Source organism: Schistocerca americana, chromosome 3, assembly GCF_021461395.2.
Source record: "Schistocerca americana isolate TAMUIC-IGC-003095 chromosome 3, iqSchAmer2.1, whole genome shotgun sequence".
Taxonomy (NCBI): domain Eukaryota; kingdom Metazoa; phylum Arthropoda; class Insecta; order Orthoptera; family Acrididae; genus Schistocerca; species Schistocerca americana.
In genome coordinates, this window is record NC_060121.1 from 646,421,364 (window position 1) to 646,443,856 (window position 22,493).

The window sequence follows — 22,493 nt, forward strand, 5'->3', positions numbered from 1 at the left end:
TGGTTCTAGAATTTACACAGAAATTCTGGAATCACTACAACACCTCTCCTATCTGCATCCTCAGCTGAGGATGACACGGTGGTTGGATGGTCCCAATGGGCCACTTGTGGCCTGAAGATGGAGCGCTTTAAGATGGGAGTATGGTTGGGGTGGCGCCTATGTTTTGAAGGAGAGCGACAGACTGAGATAGAGGGCTGCTAGATGAAACACAGAAGTAAATAGAAAAGGGATGAGTGTGGGGATGCTGAGTAAGAAAAGAGTTAAGGCGGATATATGTCAGTTAAATTCAAACAATGGAAAATCCAGGATGGAATGTAACAATATTGTGAAAAGGAAAGTTGCTACTTGCCATATAGTGGAGATGCCAAGTCACAGATAGGCACAACAAAAAGACTGTCACAAATATAGCTTTCAGCCAGTAAGTCCTTCGTCACAATTAGACAGCAAACACACACATACACACTCACACAAAAGCAACTCACACATGTTACTGGCCAAAAGCTATATTTTTGACAGTCTTTCTACTGTGCCTATCTATGTCTCAGTTAAATTCAGATGGAAAAGTAATTTGGTGGTGGGAATGTGGGGAGATGAGTAACAGGATGGCATGTTAACTAGAGGATGGAATATAGTGGGGAGAGCAGTGGTGGTACAAGAAGCAGATGGTGAACAGGGACTAGGGAAGGGTGAGACCACATGTTTGGGAGCAGGAGTTGCATAGGATAAGGATATTGAATAGCACAGGAGGATTGTACAGACAGTGAGGAGATATTCTCAGTTTATTGGTACCTGGCAGGTAATATGAGTAAGTTGTTCCATTTCTGAGTGGTGTGGAGTTATAAAAAAGGATGTTGTTTTGTGGTGGGGTAGCAGACTTGCAGGAAGTAGATTGGAGATGTGTGGATATAGTGATAACAGGGGTGGTCAAATGATGTGGAAACAGCATTAGACAATAAGTTTTGTTGTTGTATTGTTCATAGACTGTGCTAATAATTTCAAACCACAGATCACCATCCAGAACATTCAGCCAAATATGGCCAGCAATTATGACAGACTCCACTGATCAATATTTGATGTTATTACGTGTGAAGGAATAGTACTATGACACCACGCCAACTACTGCCTGCCCTTGCTGCAGCCATCAGAAGGGTTATACCAGTTGGAAATGGGTGCTGAAGGCTTCAAGAAAATAATAGGTAAGTGAAGAGACTAGCAATGTCTGTACTGTTCACCATTCATCACTGGGTTTACAATGAACACAACCCACAACATGTATAATGGACAGCAGATATAAGTGCTACTGTTACTTTGACAGATAAACCCTAGTTAACTTCTAAAGTCACAGAAGATGTACTTGTTTTGGCAGTAAGCCAGGGCCTGTAATCACCTATTAAACAATGGTGACAGAAATACTTTTGGAGGTGACAGTATACTGGAGTGTGGAGACTGACACATGATGACACACACACACACACACACACACACATACACATACACATACACACACACACACACACACACACACACACAAACACACACAACTTCCATGTGATTCCTATGCCAGTGTAACATGTGATTTTGTCCTACAATATGCTTATGTCCAATTTAACAGTGCTCATCTCATGTGCAAATATGAAACGAATGATCCAGTGGCAGTAGCAGGCAGCTCAATCTTCCATACTGCGTTGCATATATACATGTTTGGAATGCTCTCATGAGCTGTGTTGCTGCTTCTGGTTTCCAAACACCCGTTACTCTGAAAGCATCTCAGAAAAATATAAACAAATAACATCCATACCCTTTGAACCTCAAATATATTATCATTGTCGACATGTGCAGAATTGTTATTTGGAGTAATCACAATCTTAGCTGCCCTATAATGAACTGACAGACCTAATCTGAAATTCTAAACATGTTCTAAATTTGACCATAACATGTATTCTACTCTTGTGTTCTTCACTCATAAATTCTGAGTTACCATTACCTTTGGGATATTTGAATGACTAATGTAAACAAGTGCATAAGAATGGAAAAAGTTTCTCACCAGGAGGATAATTTGAGCAGTCATACACATTCTTTAACTCTGGACTGATGTTCCATGTGAAGGACCAGCATCTCTGTCTATTTCGAGTACTAATTCACAGTAGAAAAACATCTGTTCTGCTGCAGTTTCTGAAAATTTGGGAATTGAATCAAAATAAGCCTCTATAATTATACAAATCTGGTATTACTGAAGTATGTCAAGGGGACCAGAGACACCATGCTAGTAAGTTTTCCGTGTCGTATACACTGCTGACTGACTATTAAAATTGACACCAGAAGGGCAGCATGCTTGGGCATGCAAAATATTGGCATTGCAACTCTACTTCACAAAGTAGGTAAGAATAATGCCAGCTTCATGCTGCACTACAGAAATGTTATGCAGTAGGTTTCTCATTCATAAATCATATTTGAAGTTGGATGGTTGTGATATGTCATGTTTTACATCCTGTAAGAAGAAAAAAATCTAGCAAAAAGTTTTGCAATTTGAAAATGGTAGTGTCATGACTCACTGGGTTTGAGCTTCATTATTCCACAACACTGCTGCTCGCATTGCTCGCAATCCCGCGATTGTCATGCAAACATGGAACTGATGGGTTCAGTAGAACCATACTCCACACCACATAGGATCTCAATTGCCCTAACGGAACACACATATAGTTTTCTTGGTCATACAAGGTCGCACAGCGACTTCACACACCTTGAGTCAGGAAGTAGTTTTGTTTGTAGCAAGACTAGTATCCACACAAACAGCGTGAAGACTTTTGGAGTACAATGGACTGTCAGTACAGTGACTTTGATGTGGCAGCAAAGAAGGGCGTTCCAACAGTTGTGCGCCCAACAACAGTGGACATAGGAGTGGCACTACACTGTGAAACTACCTGGCAGACTAAAACTAAGCGCTATACCGATATTCAAACGTGGGATCTTTTCTTTCACGGGCAAGTACTCTAATGACTGAGCTACCCAAGCACAACTCACAACCTGTCCTCACAGCTTTACTTCTGCCAGCACCTCATCTCCCACCTTTCAGACTTCACAGATCCCACCTGCGAGTCTTACAGGACTAGCACTGCTGGAAAAAAGGTTATTGCAGAGACATGACTTAGCCACAATCTGGGAGATGTTTCCAAAATGAATTTTTCACTCTGAAGCAGAGTGTGTACTGATATGAAACTTCCTCACAGATTAAAACTGTGTGCCGGACTGAGGCTCGAACTTAGAACATTTGCCCTTTATGCGCAAGTGCTCTACTAACTGAGGTACCCAAGTACAACTCAGGAGCCGTCCTCATAGCTTCACTTCTGCCCGCATCCCACCTCCTAGTTTCAAAACTTCATAGAAGCTCTCTTGTGGAACTTGCAGGACTAGCAGTCTCGGAAGAAATTGTAGCTCAGAAGATACAGCACTTGTCAACAAAAGGCAAAGATCCCAAGTTCAAGTTTTGGCCTGGCACACAACTTTAATCTGGCAGGAAGTTTCTGATCAGCACACAAACCTCTGCAAAGTAAAAAAATTATTCTGGCACTACACCATCTCTTGAGATGACTCCCAGTTTGGTATACAGCTCATGATGGACTCGCTCATGGGGGGAAGCCCTGAGGAGAACAAGTATTACAGATTGGATTTGTCATCACTGGCACAGGGTGTCATTGGGTACACAACGTGACCATCCATGGTTCACAAAGCCTGTAGTTACATTTATGACATATTAAGGCCATAGGCTGTGCCCTATCTTCAAGATCGGTTGTTATCTCTCAACAAGATAATGCAAGACTGAAAATTGCCTGTACTGTCTTGAGCTACCTTGATACAGAAACTGTTCGACTGTTGCACTGACCAGCACATTCTCCAGATCTTTGACCCACTTAAAAATTCTGGTCATAAGCTGGCAAGAAATTAGCAAGCAACCACTCACCAGTAACTAAGACTGATGAACACTTGGCATAGAGTTTAAAGAGCAGTCATCCAAACTCAGTATTACTCTATGCCCAGTCGAGTAAGAGCCATTGTTACTGCCACAGGTGGTACCTCTAAGTACTTAATTTTACAGCCTACGAATTTAATCATGTATTCTTCCTTCTATACTGTACATTCCCAATATAGAAAATTTCATTACTTGCTATCCATCCTAGTGTTGTATTTGTAACGATCAACAGTGTATAATCATCACATCCATCTGATGCTTATCCCACAAAGAGATATTTTTCGTTTTAATGAATACCATTGCATTATAATATTGGTGGTAAAATTAAGATTCCTGTTTCTCGTAAGCCAAAACAACCTACCACCAACATATGACTGTATATACTGAATGTCTGCCACATAACATAGAGACTGTCTTGTGGGCAAATGTATTTAATGGTAAACAATTCAGATGATTGAATGATGATGAAACCTACTTTTGTTTTTAAATATGTTGGATTCATGACTCACGAGAGAACAGCAGAATAACGTGATATTTTACTAAAGTTAGTACACTGGTGTTGTATAACAGATGCTGGTGTTTTATACCAAATGTAAAACTTAATTACTATTAGAAAGCTTAGGAGTAAACTCTGGTGTCGGGCTCCGCAGAAGTTGAAAGCCCACCAGAGGAAATGGACGTAGATCATCATACTGCTCCTGGGTCACTGATTTCCGATGTACCAGCCACAAATGTGATTTCTCGTGTGCCAATCAAGGTTGCAAGGCTTTGTACACAAGACTCCCTTGATTTATGGTGTCATAGTTTACCTGGAATCTGTTCCCAGAAATATTATCTGATAGCCTCCAGGGTCAAGTTTCACCAGTACCATAAACAGACTGGGCAATCATACTGCTCCTGGGTCACTGACTTCCAATGTATCAGCCACAAACGCGATTTCTCTTGAGCCAATCAAGGTTGCGAGGCTTTGTACACAAACTCCTTGATTTACGGAGTCGTGGTTTACCTGGCATCTGATCCAGAGGTCCGCACAGTGGCACTGAAACTGGATAACCCATTGTTGGAGGACACCTTGCGAATCGCAAACTGATTCGTAATATGCACATTGTTAACAAACAACTCACGGTGAGGCCAAAAGTGGCACCATATGTTCCACCCTCAAATTGCAGACTTCAGACAACCCCTAGCCTGCAGCAACATAGTGATTTGTCGTCATCTGACATCTCTATGATATCCGAGCCTTCAGCCATTCCTTACTGACAGACATGGATCTGTTCGCTTCGTGCCTGCTGTATTTTCGCTTTGTGCCTGCTGTATTTTTCTGCTCACTCCCAAGCATACTGGAGATCTTGCACCAACTGTGGTAAAGAGGGACATCTCCACTCAGTGAGTGCACCGCCACCTCAAGAAAACACTGGCAAATAGTATTTCTTGCAGCTGGCATATGTACAGCCCAGTGAAATAAATATGGCCGCCCAGCAAACAGTCAGTCAGTTCCGTGCTCGCGTCTGATACTGTGTTACTATTGTCACTGTACTATTGACCATTTGATAACATCATCGCTTGGGCCTTGGTTCTGCTCTCTGGTCACATTGAGGAATGTCTCTCTCTCTCTTTGATCTTAGCCTGTTGGCATCACTGTGGCAAAGGTTTTTGTTTTCACCTTTTTGTTGCATAGGCTGCTTTGCACTTGTTCTAGTCTTTGTCTTGTCTGGCATCTGTCAACAGACTTTAGCTCGACTACTGCTCGGTATTGTGTTCTCTGCCTTGGAGCACCACCCGTTTCTCTTCTGGGTTCTGATGCATGCATTGATATCAGGCTACTCATATATATAGCAGAAACTGCAAAATTATAAGGCAGGAGAATGGATGACCAGTATTTACTTTGGTCAGATCCTCCTTATTGAGTTGGGTTATTTTGGGGAAGAGACCAAACAGGGAGGTCATCAGTCTCATCGGATTAGGAAGGATGGGGAAGGAAGTCGGCCATGCCCTTTCAAAGGAACCATCCCGACATTTGCCTGGAGCAATTTCAGGAAATCACGGAAAACCTAAATCAAGACGGTTGGGCGCAGGATTGAACTGTCGTCCTCCAGAATGTGAGCCCGGTGTGCTAACAATCCACCTCACTCGATTCCTCCTCATTCTCACAAAAGGTGGGTCCTTTTCATCCCAGGTCCGAGTGACATGCCCTCCTTCAAAGCCATCTCTCTTTCCCTCCTGAAAAAGGAGCTAACAATTCGCAGAGCTAGGAACAGATTTTTTATCTGTTTTTCTGGAATTCTGCCTCCTAAAGACGTGAGAAGACTGGGCACTCACTCAGAATCTTTGTAATTTTGCTGTGAAAGACACATACGTTGTTACAAAAGGGTCAAATATTGAACCATCAAATTGAGTCGAATGATGCTTGCAATTTAAAAAAAAATGAGAGAAACTCAAATATGTTCACAGTATAAAAATATTTTATTTCAGGTTGGCTAGTAAAATCAGTTTTATATCTTTACACAAAATAAGGCCTCTATGTTACCACAACTCTTCAGTGTTTTCTCAAAAAGAAAACTGCTAGTTTAAAACCCTTTTGCTGAGTTAAATATAATAGATGTATCTCATATAGGCATACAAAAATTTTGTCATTTTATTTTTTAAAAGAGGGAACAGTAATTGACTAATGAACACAATTTTTAACTGAGTCTTTGGCTGCTATAACCTCTCAACACACTACCAAATGCACACATTGATCATAACAAAACAACTGAACACCTACTGACATCACACACAACACAATGTATAACATGGTAATTAGAAGTTCCCTTTAATTTTTAGGTGAACACGTGAATTCTAAATACATTTCAACAAATAAACAATATATAGTAAAAATATTTGTATTTTACACTGGAGGGACTATGAACACAATCATTGCAGTACTTCCCTGAAGACAATTTCATGAGATCGTTAAATATTCTGACAAACGCACAAACATGCAAATTTGGAACCTGCATGCATTTCAATAAGCATAACTATGTACACACACACACACACACACACACACACACACACACACATATTCTGGAGAGAGCTGTACACATATTTCAATACATGAGGTGTCAAAATAAGATGCAGCTGCAAATACATCACATTCCATTGAAACTGTCAAATTCTGCATCAAATACAGTGAATAAGGCATCTCACTTTGCAGGTAAGTCAGTTCAAATATTGATAAAAATTAATATAATTTAACAGATTTTACAATCATTAACTGCAGCCAGCTTCTGTTTTCTGAACAACAGTATGTACATGCTGCAGTGCAGTTTTTAATAACTGCTCACTAGTTGTCTTACAAGTATCTTCTCTGGACTGTACAAGTAATGTGTTTCCTACAACCTTTAAAAGAAGCCTTGTCAGTGATGACGCACAAGGATGGAAAAGATGGTGAGTCATTGTGATGCCCTTTCTCCTCAGAGCCTCAGCCACAGCCCACAATAATTTCTGAAATATTAAAGAGACTGGTTCACACAAAAACTTTCAAACATTTACTAAGTGCGTTACTGGTTAAATATCATATAAGAGCTGTTCATGCTTGTGGGGGAATTACCTTCTTGTACGTGCCACTTATTCTACTCTTTGATGCTGCTTGACTTGAAGAAAGTGGCTGTGTAAGTACTTGGCTTCTATGGTTTCCATTAACATAAGACGAATTTGACTTCTTTTCTGTCAGCTGTCTGCTGACTGATGAGTGTCGGTTAAATTCTGCATTATGTGATAAGGAATGCCCCACTGGCTGAGAGGCATCAAAGACCAGTCTACGTGAAATCTTTCTTGGATGAGACTGTGAATCAGACATCACTCTTTTTCCATTTATATTGAAATTTTCATTAAGGCTGCGACTTCTGTTCTCTGCAAGCTTTGTTGTTCCTCCCCAAACATCTGTTTTCGTATTATTGGATTCTGTTCTGGATTTTAAATAAGAAGAAACTTTCTTGTCATCAACTGGGCTCTGGAAGAGTGCTCTCCTTGAACTTCTTAACTTGCTATCATCTTCTCCTATACAGATTGTGCTTCTCTGGAGTCGGCGATTATTAATTTTATGTTTCTGTTGTTTCTCTTCTTTCCTATAATACAAAACAGTCAAATCAGGAACTACACACACACACACACACACACACACACACACACACACACTCTCTCTCTCTCTCTCTCTCTCTCTCTCTCTCTCTCTCTCTGTCTCCCCCCTCCCAAAAAAAAAAAAAAAAAAAAAAAAAAAAAAATCCCCCCCATCTTCCAGAGGTTACTAATGTTTATGAGATTCATTTCATAAAAACAAACATGGTGAGCAACACTAGTTTTACAGTAAACAGAGTACTTGAGATCCACAACAACAAGTCTGTTTTTATCAATAACTGTGACAGTGTTTAGGACTATTGAGAGAACCAAAAAAATCTCAAAAGTTAAATACAAAATTAATCTAAATATAGGTGATCACGATGCGTGCACACCAGCACATACGCATGGGGAAGGGGGGAGGGGGAAGGACAGAAAGAACTGAAGATAATGATGAGCATGCTGGCAAGAGTGCTGCAAATCATGCAGTAAGCTACAACAAATGAGTTAATTTATCTTCAACTTTTGTAGTCCTGTCTTCCTCAGTTGCGTGTAATATTACGGTATAATGATAATTTTTGTTATGGACCGTCTGACAGCAACTGGATAGAACACAATTTTAGTGCCATACATGTTTCGCATTTATTTTCTGCAAGGCATCATGAGTGGCCTGGAATAAGTACATATGTTTGCTATTTAATTTACATTTTTGTCACTGTACCTATAGGTTATAAAAAGTTCTGGTAGTTGGTATTTCCTATTAAGTAGTAATGTTTTGAACTGTACTTCAGGTTGCGTGGACAATTTCTTACATATTACGCTCCTGTTGCATTTTTGGTGTTGTTCTTCTTCTTATGAATGCCAATTTGTCCCCCCCCCCCCCCCTCCCATTCCACAGCACTATCAACTGAACGCTTGCTTTAATGCAATGTTTTGGTTTCTGTTGCCGACTGTCAAATGTTTTTGCCAAAGATCGAATGTTATTGCCAAACTTTTGAGTGTAATTATTGAAGTATCTGTGACCTGTTTTTTGTGTTGTGTGTGTGTTTTTTTTTTGCTGTGTGTGTGTGTGTGTGTGTGTGTGTGTGTGTGTGTGTGTGTGTGCGCGCGCCCAGAAGATGAAGGGGTAAGAGTATTTTTGTTTTATCTTATCATTTCCTTTATGAAGTGTATTAGGGAGCCTGTACTGATGTGTGTTTGTTTATTTATCACATGTTTGTTTTCTGCCATGGCTTTCTGGATGTGGAAGTTTTCTTGTGTTTGTATAAGATGTATGTCATGGTTTGTGTGTGTGTGTGTGTGTGTGTGTGCCCAGAAGATGAAGGGGTAAGAGTATTTTTGTTTTATCTTATCATTTCCTTTATGAAGTGTATTAGGGAGCCTGTACTGATGTGTGTTTGTTTATTTATCGCATGTTGGTTTTCTGCCATGTCTTTCTGGATGTGGAAGTTTTCTTGTGTTTGTATAAGATGTTTGTCATGGTTTCTTATTCTCATTATTTTCATTTCTTGTTCCATGTTTGTAGGATGATGGTTATGGTGCTTTAAATGTTCTGCAAATGTGGAATGGTTTGTTTCATACTTCCAACATCTCACATGTTCTTTAAATCGTGTTTCAAAATTCCTGCATGTCATGCCTATGTATACTTCATCACAACTTCGACATTTAAGTTTATATATTCCTGGTTGTTGGAATTTGCCCCTCTTGGTAGCTGGCTTGCTTAGGTGTGACTGGAGGGTTTGCCCAGGCTTATATGCTATTTTGAAGCCCTCTCTCTTTAGGATGTTTGCAACTCTGTGTGTTAGTTTGTGTGTGTAGGTCATGGTGTACCATCTGGTTCTTTTCTGTATGGTGTTGTCATTGTGTGTGTTTGTTGAGTGTGTTTGTAAGTTTTTGGCATTCATAAGAAGAAGAACAACACCAAAAATGCAACAGGAGCGTAATATGTAAGAAATCGTCCACGCAACCTGTAAGTACAGTTCAAAACATTACTACTTAATAGGAAATACCAACCACCAGAACTGTTTATAACCTATAGGTACAGTGACAAAAATGTAAATTAAATAGCACACATATGTACATATTCCAGGTCACTGATAATGCCTTGCAGAAAATAAAGGCGAAACGCGTATGGCACTAAAATTGTGTTTTATTCAGTTGCTGTCAGACAGTCCGTAAGTAAAAATTATCAATATACCGTAAGAGATAATTTATCATTTAGCACTCATTTCAGTATGAAGTCTGGGTAGCAATGATACTCATTTTTAAAAACACAGTATACAGAACAAGAGAAACAAAATCACTGCAAGGTGAAGACCCAATTAGCAACTTATTTTAGCAATTATTTTTTTATTACCCTAAGAAACTGCAGTGTCCAATAATCTCCTGTCCAGGCAGTATATGACATACATGTACAATATACTGGAGGTGAAATAAAGCACATGATAATGGTATCAGTTGTCTCTTCTGTGGAGGCTACAGGTGATAATCAAACCAAAGCAGAAAATATATCATGCCAAGAGATTGATGGTGCAGTGAGCTATTAACAACTACAGTGCATTTGAGATGCTAAGGTAGTGCTAAAGCAAATACTGTTATCAAATGGGGGGGGGGGGGGAGGTGGGGGGGAGAAAGAGAAAACAACAATTTTCAAGCACTCTACACTGTACAGCTGAAAACAAATAGCACTGAGACAAGGAGCATACAAGAGAGATGTCAGTAAAACCTATGCTAAAGGCATAATTATGCTAAATTACAGTTCATCAAAGTAGAAATAAAAATAAATTAGTGAAAATGTCAATAAAAAAGTGTACAAACAGATGTAGCCTGAAAACATCCTACAGATAAATGGCTGATTCCAGGCGGGTTGATGACTATTCTGTACAAAAGCCAAGATGCTGACTGTAAGTGTCCTGAGCATTTCCCACTTAGTGGTCGCTTTCCCCAGGAAAACTAATGAACTGTCTTCTCATTAGAAAACTGGGTGAAACCTTCCACAACATTGCATATAGATAGCCATATGGCAAAAGTATTGCACATTAGCAGGTCTCGTTGGAGAAGGAATCCTTGTCCCAGAGACCAGTGTCCAATCAGAAGCAAGTAGAACAAACTTAAACTTTAACTTCAGTAGATGTACGAGTAGCAAAGGTACAGCAGTCATGGAAGAGCTATATGCCAGATGTTACATGGGGTGCAAGGAAACAAGTATCAGGTCCCAAATTTTTTCAAGTCAAGTGCAAGTCTCGGCCACATGATAGGGGATATACAGGATATACAGTACGTTGTTTGTGCACAGATTTTGGAAAAGAATACAATGTTGTAAAGTAGATGGAGCAGGAAACAGTGCTGACTGGGGCTATGGCTACATTATGAAGAATGACCTGGTACAGATAGCCATACAAATGTTGAGTTTATTCCTGTTTTGAGACCTTTTTACTGGCTCATCTGAACAGCTCTTTGAGATGGGTCAATATGGAGTTAGTTTAACTGGTTCTGATAGATGCGGGCTTGAACATGCTCCCCAAAATCCACAAACCCAACAATCCATGATGCCCCATTGCGATCGGTTATTGGGCCCATACTGAAAGAAATTCGGGCCTCACCGACCGATACCTCCAACCAGTTGCCTATAATCTAGCCTCCTATGTCAAAGATAACAATCACTTCCTTCACCAACTCTCCACCATTCCCAACCATTTACCTCCTGGATTCCTGTTCGTCACTGTTGATGCCACCTCCCTATACACCAACAACCCACATGCTCATAGTCTGACTGCTATTGAACAATACCTTCCCCAACGTCCATCAGATTCCAAACCCACTACCTCAGTCCTCATACACATTATTAATTTTATCCTAACCCACAACTACATCTCCTTTAAAGGGAAGGTATACAAATATATCCTCATCACAGCCATGGGCACCTGCATGGCACCCCCTATGCCAACCTGTTTATGGGTAAGCTAGAGGAGACCTTCCTAGCCCCAAAAATGCCAAAACCCTAGCCTGATTCAGGTTCACTGATATCATCTTCATGATCTGGACTTACAGCCAAGACACTCTATCCTCATTCCATAACAATCTTTAACGCATTCTCTCTCATTTGCTTCACCTGGTTCTCCTCAACCCAGCATGCCACCTACCTAGTTGTTGACCTCCTCCTCTCTGATGACTCCATCTGCACCTCTGTTCACATTAAATCCATCAACAGTACCTAGATATTGACTTCCTCCTCTCACGACTTCATCTGCACCTCTGTCCACGTTAAACCCACCAACCATCAACAGTACCTGCATTTTGACAGCTGTCATCAGTTTCACACCACAAAATCCCTCTCATACTGCCTGACTACATGGGGACAGGAACTTCTTGCCCAGTATACTGAGGGTCTCACCAAGGCCCCAGACCTTGTCTGCAAACATATCTCCTGTGTCATTTCCCGTCACACCCCCAATCCTCCCACCACCCTCAAGAACCAGCCACAAAGGAGTGCCCCCTTCATCACCCAGTACCACTGTGGACTGGATCAACATAACCACATCCTTCGCTGGGGCTTTCATTACCTATCATTGTGCCCTGAAATGAGGGACTCCTACCCGAGATCTTCCCCACTATTGCTAAATTGGTGCTCTGTCATCCACCCAACCTTCACAACATCCTAGTCCATCCCTATGTCACTCCCACACCCAATTCCAATCTCAACCCCTTACCAAAAGGATCATCAGGGGCCTGGCCACCTGTGAAAGCAGCCATGTCATTTACCAGCTGTGCTGCAATCATTGCACAGCTTTTTATATTGTTATGACTACCAACAACCTGTCCACCAGGATGAATGGCCACCACCAAACTGCGGCCAAGAGCACAGTAGACCACCCTGTAGCACAACATGCAGCTGAACATAACAGAATTGATTTCAGTCGCTGCTTCACCACCTGAGCCATATGGATTATCCCCTCCACCACCAGCTTTCTAAATTGCACAGATGGGAGTTATCCTTACAACACATTCTACAGTCCCATAATTATCCCAGCATCACCTTCCAGTAACATATTGTCCCTACACCCTCCACTCAAAAGTTTCCACCACCTCTGTCTTCTCTCCTCCCCGTTCTTATCTCCCACCCTGTTTATTTGCAACCCTCTGCCAACGCATTCGCCCATCTTTCCCCACTGCTCTCCTTTTTTGCTTCTTTTTTCCCCACAACCTCCTGAGGCTGCATCTGTTGGCAGTCTAGTCCCTGCACACTCCACCAGACAGCATCTGTCTCTCTTCTGTCAAGTTGGTACATAGAATTTTACTTTCGAATTCACTGAATGCTTCACGCATAGCCCTCCTTACGCTAACTCTGACATCGTTTAGCTTCTGTTTGTCTGAGAGGTTTTGGCTGCGTTTAAACTTAGAGTGAAGCTCTCTTTGCTTTCGCAGTAGTTTCCTAACTTTGTTGTTGTACCACGGTGGGTTTTTCCCGTCCCTCACAGTTTTACTCGGCACGTACCTGTCTAAAACGCATTTTACGATTGCCTTGAACTTTTTCCATAAACACTCAACATTGTCAGTGTCGGAACAGAAATTTTCATTTTGATCTGTTAGGTAGTCTGAAATCTGCCTTCTATTACTTTTGCTAAACAGATAAACCTTCCTCCCTTTTTTTATATTCCTATTAACTTCCATATTCAGGGATGCTGCAATTGCCTTATGATCACTGATTCCCTGTTCTGCACATACAGAGTCGAAAAGTTCGGGTCTGTTTGTTATCAGTAGGTCCAAGATGTTATCTACACGAGTCGGTTCTCTGTTTAATTGCTCGAGGTAATTTTCGGATAGTGCACTCAGTATAATGTCACTCGATGCTCTGTCCCTACCACCCGTCCTAAACATCTGAGTGTCCCAGTCTATATCTGGTAAATTGAAATCTCCACCTAAGACTATAACATGCTGAGAAAATTTATGTGAAATGTATTCCAAATTTTCTCTCAGTTGTTCTGCCACTAATGCTGCTGAGTCGGGAGGTCGGTAAAAGGAGCCAATTATTAACCTAGCTCGGTTGTTGAGTGTAACCTCCACCCATAATAATTCACAGGAACAATCCACTTCTACTTCACTACAGGATAAACTACTACTAACAGCGACGAACACTCCACCACCGGTTGCATGCAATCTAGCCTTTCTAAACACTGTCTGTACCTTTGTAAAAATTTCGGCAGAATTTATCTCTGGCTTCAGCCAGCTTTCTGTACCTATAACGATTTCAGCTTCGGTGCTTTCTATCAGCGCTTGAAGTTCCGGTACTTTACAACGCAGCTTCGACAGTTTACAATTGCAATACCGATTGCTGCTTGGTCCCCACATGTCCTGACTTTGCCCCGCACCCGTTGAGGCTGTTGCCCTTTCTTATCTCCCACCCTGTTTATCTGCAACCCTCTGCCAACGCATCTGCCCATCTTTTCCCACTCCTCTCCTTTTTTGCTTCTTTTTTCCCCACAACCTCCTGAGGCTGCATCTGTTGGCAGTCTAGTCCCTGCACACTCCACCAGACAGCATCTGTCTCTCTTCCCACCCACACACTACTATCCCTTCCCCTTCTCCGCCCCTTTCAGACTGCTTCTTACATCCCACATTGACAGTTGCATTACGACCCGCTAAATCACTGTTGGAGATGGCAATCGTGTGCATGAGGTGTGCTTACTTGAGTGAATGAATAGTGTGTGTTTCTGATGATGGCTACAGATGAATGCTTATGTGTAACTTTTTATGGTGCCTGCCTGCAACTTAGCATGTTATCTTTACAGTAAGTAGCATTCCATCTTTTCCTAAATCGTTGTTATTCCTACCTGAAATTTCCATTGATTAATTTTCAGCCTAAAATACATGAAGGTAAAAGAGAGATTAAATTTAAATGTACAGCATCAAAATATCAGAGTGTCAAAAAACAAAACTGATGAAATTCTGATGTCTTTAGATGAAATGCAGTCTGCAAATCACATAGCTCTAATACGTGTTTTTAAAAACCATTTGACAATGGATACAGGAAGGCTGAATATGGATAGATATAACTTAGCATTCAGTTAGGTGTGAAGAAAGGGGGAGTTGCCATTTACATTAGAAAGGGTGATAAACATGAAAACATTGATACTCGTAGAGTTTAGAGGGCTCAGCATTTTGAAGCCTGTGTTGTGGACAGTTAATAATAACAGTCACAATGTACAGGACTCCATCTAGTAATTTTAAATTATTTATGAAACAACTTGATACGTTATTTAACTTTTTGACTGCCAAATTTTGGAAATTTGTGGTAAGCTTCTATAGGACCAAACTGCTGAGGTCATCAGTCCCGAAGCTTACACACTACTTAATCTATCTTAAACTAACTTGCACTAAGGACAACACACACATCCATGCTCGAGGGAGGACTCAAACCTCCAATGGGGATGGCCGCACCAACCATGGCAATGCGCAATAGACCACGCAGCGACTTCAAAATACTATGAGGTAACATTAGGTGGAGATTTTAATTTGAATGTTTTACAGCATATCTAATCTAGAGTTACATTTTAGTCCCTTGCCAGTTCATGTAATCTAGCTCCGCTCATACAATTTTCAACAAGAGTTCTGAGAACCAGCAGCTCTGCTATTGACAATGTTTTTATAGATCCAATGAGACTGCAAAGTCATAGTGTAGCCCCATAGTTAATGGTCTCCCAGACCATGATAGTGGTGATGTTTAATATCAGAGCGCATGACATAAATAAAAAGAATTGGAAAACTACAAGAGTAAAAAATTTAAAAAAAGGATTAAGGAATTCAAGAATTTGTGAAATACAGGCTGGAAAAAAGTACACAACACCCCTGTTGTAAACAAAAAATGTAATGTATTCTGTTACACAGTCTACTTTGAAACTATTTCCCTAATTAATCAACCAAAGGATGCAGATTAAACACACCTAAACTCTGGATTACAAATGGGATCAGAATATCAGGCAAAACTGTACTGTAAAATTTAATGCAAAATCATCTGAACATCAAAATGTTTGCACCTTCAAGAAAAGATAAACTCTGCCAGCAACAATATAAAAAGTTATTTTGAACATAATAAGAAATGAGACAGTGAAGATAAACCAAGAAAATGAAGAAATTTCTTCACAGGTAAAATGACCTGATCAAAAGTAGTCCTGAAATTGTAGAAGGTTTTTTTCTGTCAGTAGCAGACAATTTACCTTTGAACACATCCTAAGCAGATAAACTACAGTTACTTAAGAACTGTGGTCGAGCAGTTCTAGGTGCTTCAGCCCGGAATCGCACTGCTGCTACGGTCGCAGGTTTTAATCCTGCCTCGGACATGGATGTGTGTCATGTCCTTAGGTTAGTTAGATTTAAGAAGTTCTACGTCTAGGGGACTGATGACATCAGATGTTAAGTCCCATAGTGCCTAGAGCCATTATGCAACTTAGTTGCATAATGCAACTTATCCTATCACCCACAACTGGCATGGCACCAGAGAATACAGTGTACAGATATGTCATCGTATTTGTGCACTTTTTTATTTTGCTAGCATGTTCTTATGCACATTATCTTTCCAAACTAGACTTAGCCAGATGATGTGCAATATTAGTAACCAAAACTGGTGACATTTTTAATATTTACATGCAGAAAATAAGGCTGTTTCAAACTATCTCTGATAAAATTTTTCATCTGGATACAATTTACTATGAAATATCATCTATTAAATAATTTTTAGTTCTTGCATTTTGAGGTAGAATTCACATCTATATTCGCATTTATTGCACATATGTGAATTTTTCATGTCCACATTAATGGGTAAAGAATTTTTTTCTGGGGAAATTCAAGTTACACGGATAATATTTTCAAAACACACAAGTGTGACATAAGAATTATATCTGCTGTTAATTCAAGAACATCCTGCAAAGACCCTCTTCAAAAAACTAGGTATTCTGACAAATACTTCACAATACATATATTCATTAAGGTCCTTTGTCATTGAAATATTCCTTCACTACCAAAATAGTGAAAAAGCATGAATATAATAATAGAACCAAAAACAACCCCTACAAAGACCTTGAGGAGTTAATGTTAGTCCTGAATGGAACCAAATACATGCATACACATGTATTTGACAACCTACCGGAGCACGCTAAATGTGATGTAGATAATGTAATTGAGCTTAAGACTGAATTAAAGCACTTTCTATTGGGCAACTCCTTCTATTATATAATCTTCACAGAAACTTTTAATGTTTTAGGATAATGTACAATTAGAATTAGCATTGTAATACATTAATGTAATGTCATTTCACTGTATCGCACTTAAATGAGCATCACTGAGACAGTTGGCAGCCCTGGAGGCAGCCATATGTTTGTTTGTAAGTACTCGTGTAAAGAAAAGTGGTTAATCTTGTAATACAAGTTATTTAAGTGAATATGAGACAGGATATAGATGTATTAATGTGTTTTGTAAAGCAACTGTCAAATGTTTCACTCTTTTATATGTATTATGACAAAGTATTGAAAAGTTTGTATAGGCAGTAAATTGCGTATTTTTGACCTACATTTGTTTTCATTTACATTTCTAGTTATGACAAACAGGGACACTGTTCTTTACTTCTGTTCTAGATAACTAAATAGTATTAACCATTATATTATCTAATGTACATTAAGGGGAAATAGTAAAAATTTAAATCTCCTGATTTGGGAAAGTTGTAAAGTATTTCTTGATCTTAGGCTTAACTTTCTGAACAAATTCTTGAGGTTTATTCAATACTCATCAATTTATTCTAAGCATAATTAGGTAGTTTACCATGAGTGAGAAGTGCTTGACTTGCCATAAGATAGTTAGCTCCAGGGTGTGATATGACAGTTTCCGTAGCTTTATCCATTAGTGTACTGTATTGTGGGTAGTGGCAAAATAAATGAGGCCTGGTATTACAGTTCTTCAAGCTAACTAAAGGAAAGATCTGGCCAGGTTAAGGAAGGAGAAAGGTACAAAGAGGTAGGAAGTGGCTACAGTTAATAGAAGTAACAGACAGAAGACTGTACGAGACATTGTTATGATAAATGTGAAAAATGGAATTGTGTTGTTGCACCAGTCAGACACAGATGAGCCTCGTGTATATGCAGGTGTAGAAAGATCACAACACACTTTCAAAAATAATCTGAGAAATAAGAAGGTAGAAAAATCTTTAAGGACAAAGAAAATATTGTTGTTAGTTAGTTCACATGATAGAGGTGTTGGACAACTGCTACAGGATAATATAAGTCCAGAGTACCAGTTCACAAACTTTTTTCAATCTAGTGGTGGTCTTGATTATGAGATGTAGGATAAAGACCCATTATGTAAAGATTTTACAGAGGGAGGTATCTTGGTCATAGTGGGAGGTCAGGTAATAGAACTGACAGAGATTGTATATATTCTATAAAGTGTGCTTTGATAAAGATAGTGTCAGCAATGAAGCATACCAATGTCAGATTTGTGTCACTTTTGGGTTGCCATTATTGACCTCACTTGAACTCTTCCATCACAAGAGTTAATTTGGAGTTGGATAGGCTGCTGCTTGTATCAGCTATGGTACCTCACATTGGTTTGATTCCCGCAGATACTATCAATAGATGAGACTACACTAGGTACAGCTTTCACCTCAACAGGAAATGGAAGGGAAAACTATCTGGGCTAATAGCAGATAACTTAGGGAAATGCACTGTCACAAGTGAGACACAGCGTTCCTTGATTCCCGGAAAGCATTTAACTCAGTACCGTACCTATGGTTATTGTCAAAAGTACGATCATATGGCGTATCAAGTGAAATTTGTGACTGGATTGAGGACTTTTTGGGAGGGAGGGCATAGCATATTATCTTGGATGGACAGTCATCATCATATGTAGAAGTAACTTCGGGTGTGTCCCCAGGGAAATAAGTTGGGACCCTTGCTGTTTATATTGTATATTAATGACCTAGCTGACAATGTTAACAGTAAAACCAGGCATTTTGCAGATGATGCAGTTATCTATAATAAAATGCTACCTGAAAGAAGTTGCATAAATATTCAGTCAGATCTTGATAAGATATCAATGTGGTGCAGAGATAGACTACTTGCTTTAAGTGTTCAGAAATGTAAAATTTTGCACTTCACAAAACAAAACAGTGTAGTATCCTATGACTATAATATCAATGAGTCACTGTTAGAATCTGCCAACTCACACAAATAGCTGGACGTAACACTCCGCAGGGATATGAAATGTAATGATCACATAGGTTCAGTTGTGGGTAAAGCAGGTAGTAGACTTCAGTTTATTGGTAGAATATGGGGAAAGTACAATCAGTCTACAACGGAGACTGGTTACAAGTCACTCATATGCAACAAGTACTAGAATCAAGTGTGTGGGTCTCGTTCCGCATAGGACTAACAGGGACATTGAATGCATACAGAGAAGGCTAATACGATTATACGATTGGTCACAGGTTTGCTTAATCTGTATGAGAGTGGTACAGAGATACTGAAGGAACTGAACTGGAAGACTCTTGAAGATAGACGTAAACTATCCCCAGAAAGTCTACTAACAAAGTTTTAAGCGCCAGTTTTAAATGATTACTCTAGGAACATACTACAATCCCCTACATATCACTCACATAGGTATCATGAAGATAAGGTTAGAATAATTACTGCAGACACGGAAGCATTCAAACGATCATTCTTCCTGCACACCATACATGAATGGAACAGGAAGAAACCCTAATAACTGGTACAATGGGATGTACACTCTACCATGCACCTCACAGTGGTTTGCAGAGCGTAGATGTAGGTGTAGAAAAGCCCTACTGGTCTATTTAACAGTGAAAAACAAAGAAATTGTGGTTGCCTGTGACTACATAGATCATCATAAAAAGTCTTCCAGTAAACATTCATTACAGTCAGTAACATTGTCAGTCAATCACCTACAGTAAATTTTCCAACTAGGATAGTTAAATTCTCTAAGACAGCCATTGATAATATTTTTTAACCAAATTGTGCGGGTACAGAATTTGTCTGATTTAAATTTGGGAATTTTCTCATAAACTTTTAGAGATATGAAATTTTCTGTACCTTCGTTGTCTACAAATTAACAAGTGTGCGCACAACTAATAATTTTCTGTACCTTCGTTGTCTACAAATTAACAAGTGTGCGCACAACTAATTTTATTACAATTTTAATAACGATTAAATTGGATAACAATAGTCCAAAAAGTTGTTATTTATATGTACACGATATCTTATATACATTAAAATATTTGTTTTACGAATTATTTAGGAATAAAAGAGACCATTCACTGAAAGCCAGAAGTGCTGTGTCGCCGATAGGTACATAAACAAAAGGTACAAAGTCTGGCTAGCTTTTGGAATTCACATTCTTTTTCAAGCTCGTAGGAAACACACACACACACACACACACACACACACACACACACACACACACACACAGGATCAGGATCAGGATCCTCACATCCGTTCCAAGAACCGACCATAAAGAAGTCCCTCCCCCCAGTCACCCAAAACCAACCGGACTGTAATGATTGAACCATGTCCTTCGTCAGGGTTTTGATTATTTATCATCCTGCCCTGATATGAGGGACATCCTACTCCAGATATTTACAGCCTCTCCCAAAGTGGTGTTCCGCCACCCACCCAACCTCCACAACATCCTAGTCCGCTCCTATGCAACTACCACCCCCAATCCCCTCCCACAAGGATCATAGCCCTGTGGAAGACCCAGATGCAACACCCATCCAATCCAGTCATCCAGCACCACCTACTCTAGTCCCGTCACAGGCTTATTGTACCCCATCAGATGCCAGGCCACCTGTGAAATCAGCCACGTTACATACCAGCTCTGCCGCAACCACTGCACAGCATTTTACATTGGTATGACAACCAACCAGCTGTCAACTAGAATGAATGGCCACTGCCAAACTGTTGCCAAAAACAAGGTGGAACATCCAGTGGCACAACATGAAGCAGAGCACAACATGCAAGATTTATCAGGTAGTGCAATTTGAAAGCTAGCCAAGCTCTCTACCTTTTGTTGGTGTACCTACTGACGAAGCAGCACTTCTGCCTTTCAGTGAGTCGTCTCCTTTATTCCTAAATAATTCGTAACTCTCGACCAGAATGTTCTGTACATTAAAATATTTGTTTTTGATTGTTATTATTTGTATGAGATACACCTTGGGCAGTGGATGGAAACTGACGGCCAAAATTCTTATGTCACAGTAGGAGCCACCAATGTTGTATACAATACCATGACAGAACCATATTACTACGTATAACCATGGATGAGCAAGATAACAACATAAAAGAAGAACAAAGATTAATTCATGTAAACTCTTTTGTTAGTATGAGCTTAACTTCTGCTCAAACAAGATGTTTGTACTCACTTGCCCATCACAAAAGTTCATCGCCATTCAGAAAGGGAAGAACTATTTTAATCAATGAGTAACAGAAGAATAATAAATCACTGAATCACTTTTCATGTAGATTTTAGATACTGAAAATGTTGAAAAGCTAATCTGCAGTAATTGGTGAAACAAGAAGTCCTACACTGATGTATTTTACACGGATTTTATTTTATGAAAATTAAGGAAGGAGAAGAGATTTGTTGAAAAGAAAATACTAATCATTTTTAATTTCAATTCTGATACTCAGAATCACCTTTCAGACTCAAACGAACAAAATCAATAATGCAGAACTGATTTAAACTGGCAAAAAACTAGTACCAATTTTGGTCACCAGGTGCAAATCAGACACTACGAATGCAAGAAAGATGTATACAAATGTTTCCAAATAAAATGGCTTAGGAATGGGAATGAGCAGGAAAGGTCAAACAAGTGAGAAAAGCATAATGCTGATTTTTTTATTAATTGCTGCTTACACAATTTGTTCAGTATGTGCACCAGAGATGCCGAGGAGATGCTGTACAGTGCCAGATTTTCATCTGGTGGTCGAAATTGGAACTAGTTTTGCCTCCCCCCCCCCCCCCCACCCAAGTGTAAATTGGTTCCACATTAATGTGTTAGCATATCTACCAAGTTTCATTGCCATATAATAATTGCAGCCTAAACTTGAGTAGCTGCACTTTAATTATAACCACCTGGTATCACAAAACCTAAAAATCAACAGCCTACCAGACCACAACATGCAGTTACTTGTTCAAAGTATAAACACTAAGCACGTTAAAAAATCTACTAAATCTGAGTATAGAAGAGCAGTTAATATATAAAAAATTAAGTATTTTAGCAAACTGTTCAAAGATATGAACTGGAGAGATTTTACAGTGGTCAGGAGATGAATGAAAAATACAACACATTCATTGATAAAGTAAGTATCTTGATTGAAAACTGTTTTCCTCTAAAAGTAAATCAGATTAAACAAATGCCTACAAGAAA

The 22,493-nt window shown here is 39.6% G+C and overlaps 1 protein-coding gene across 1 annotated transcript in view; it reads right to left on the reverse strand.

Annotated features, from left to right (window-relative positions):
* Window positions 1–6,411: 6,411 nt before the first annotated feature.
* LOC124606863 overlaps window positions 6,412–22,493 on the reverse strand; it is an 81,690-nt gene continuing 65,608 nt past the window's right edge. Inside the window, exons 5-6 of the mRNA XM_047138950.1 lie at window positions 7,560–8,076; window positions 6,412–7,453 (exon numbers count right to left, since the gene is read on the reverse strand). Coding sequence (XP_046994906.1) covers window positions 7,220–7,453; window positions 7,560–8,076 — 751 coding nt within the window. The 3' untranslated portion in view covers window positions 6,412–7,219. The remainder of the gene's footprint in view (window positions 7,454–7,559; window positions 8,077–22,493) is intronic.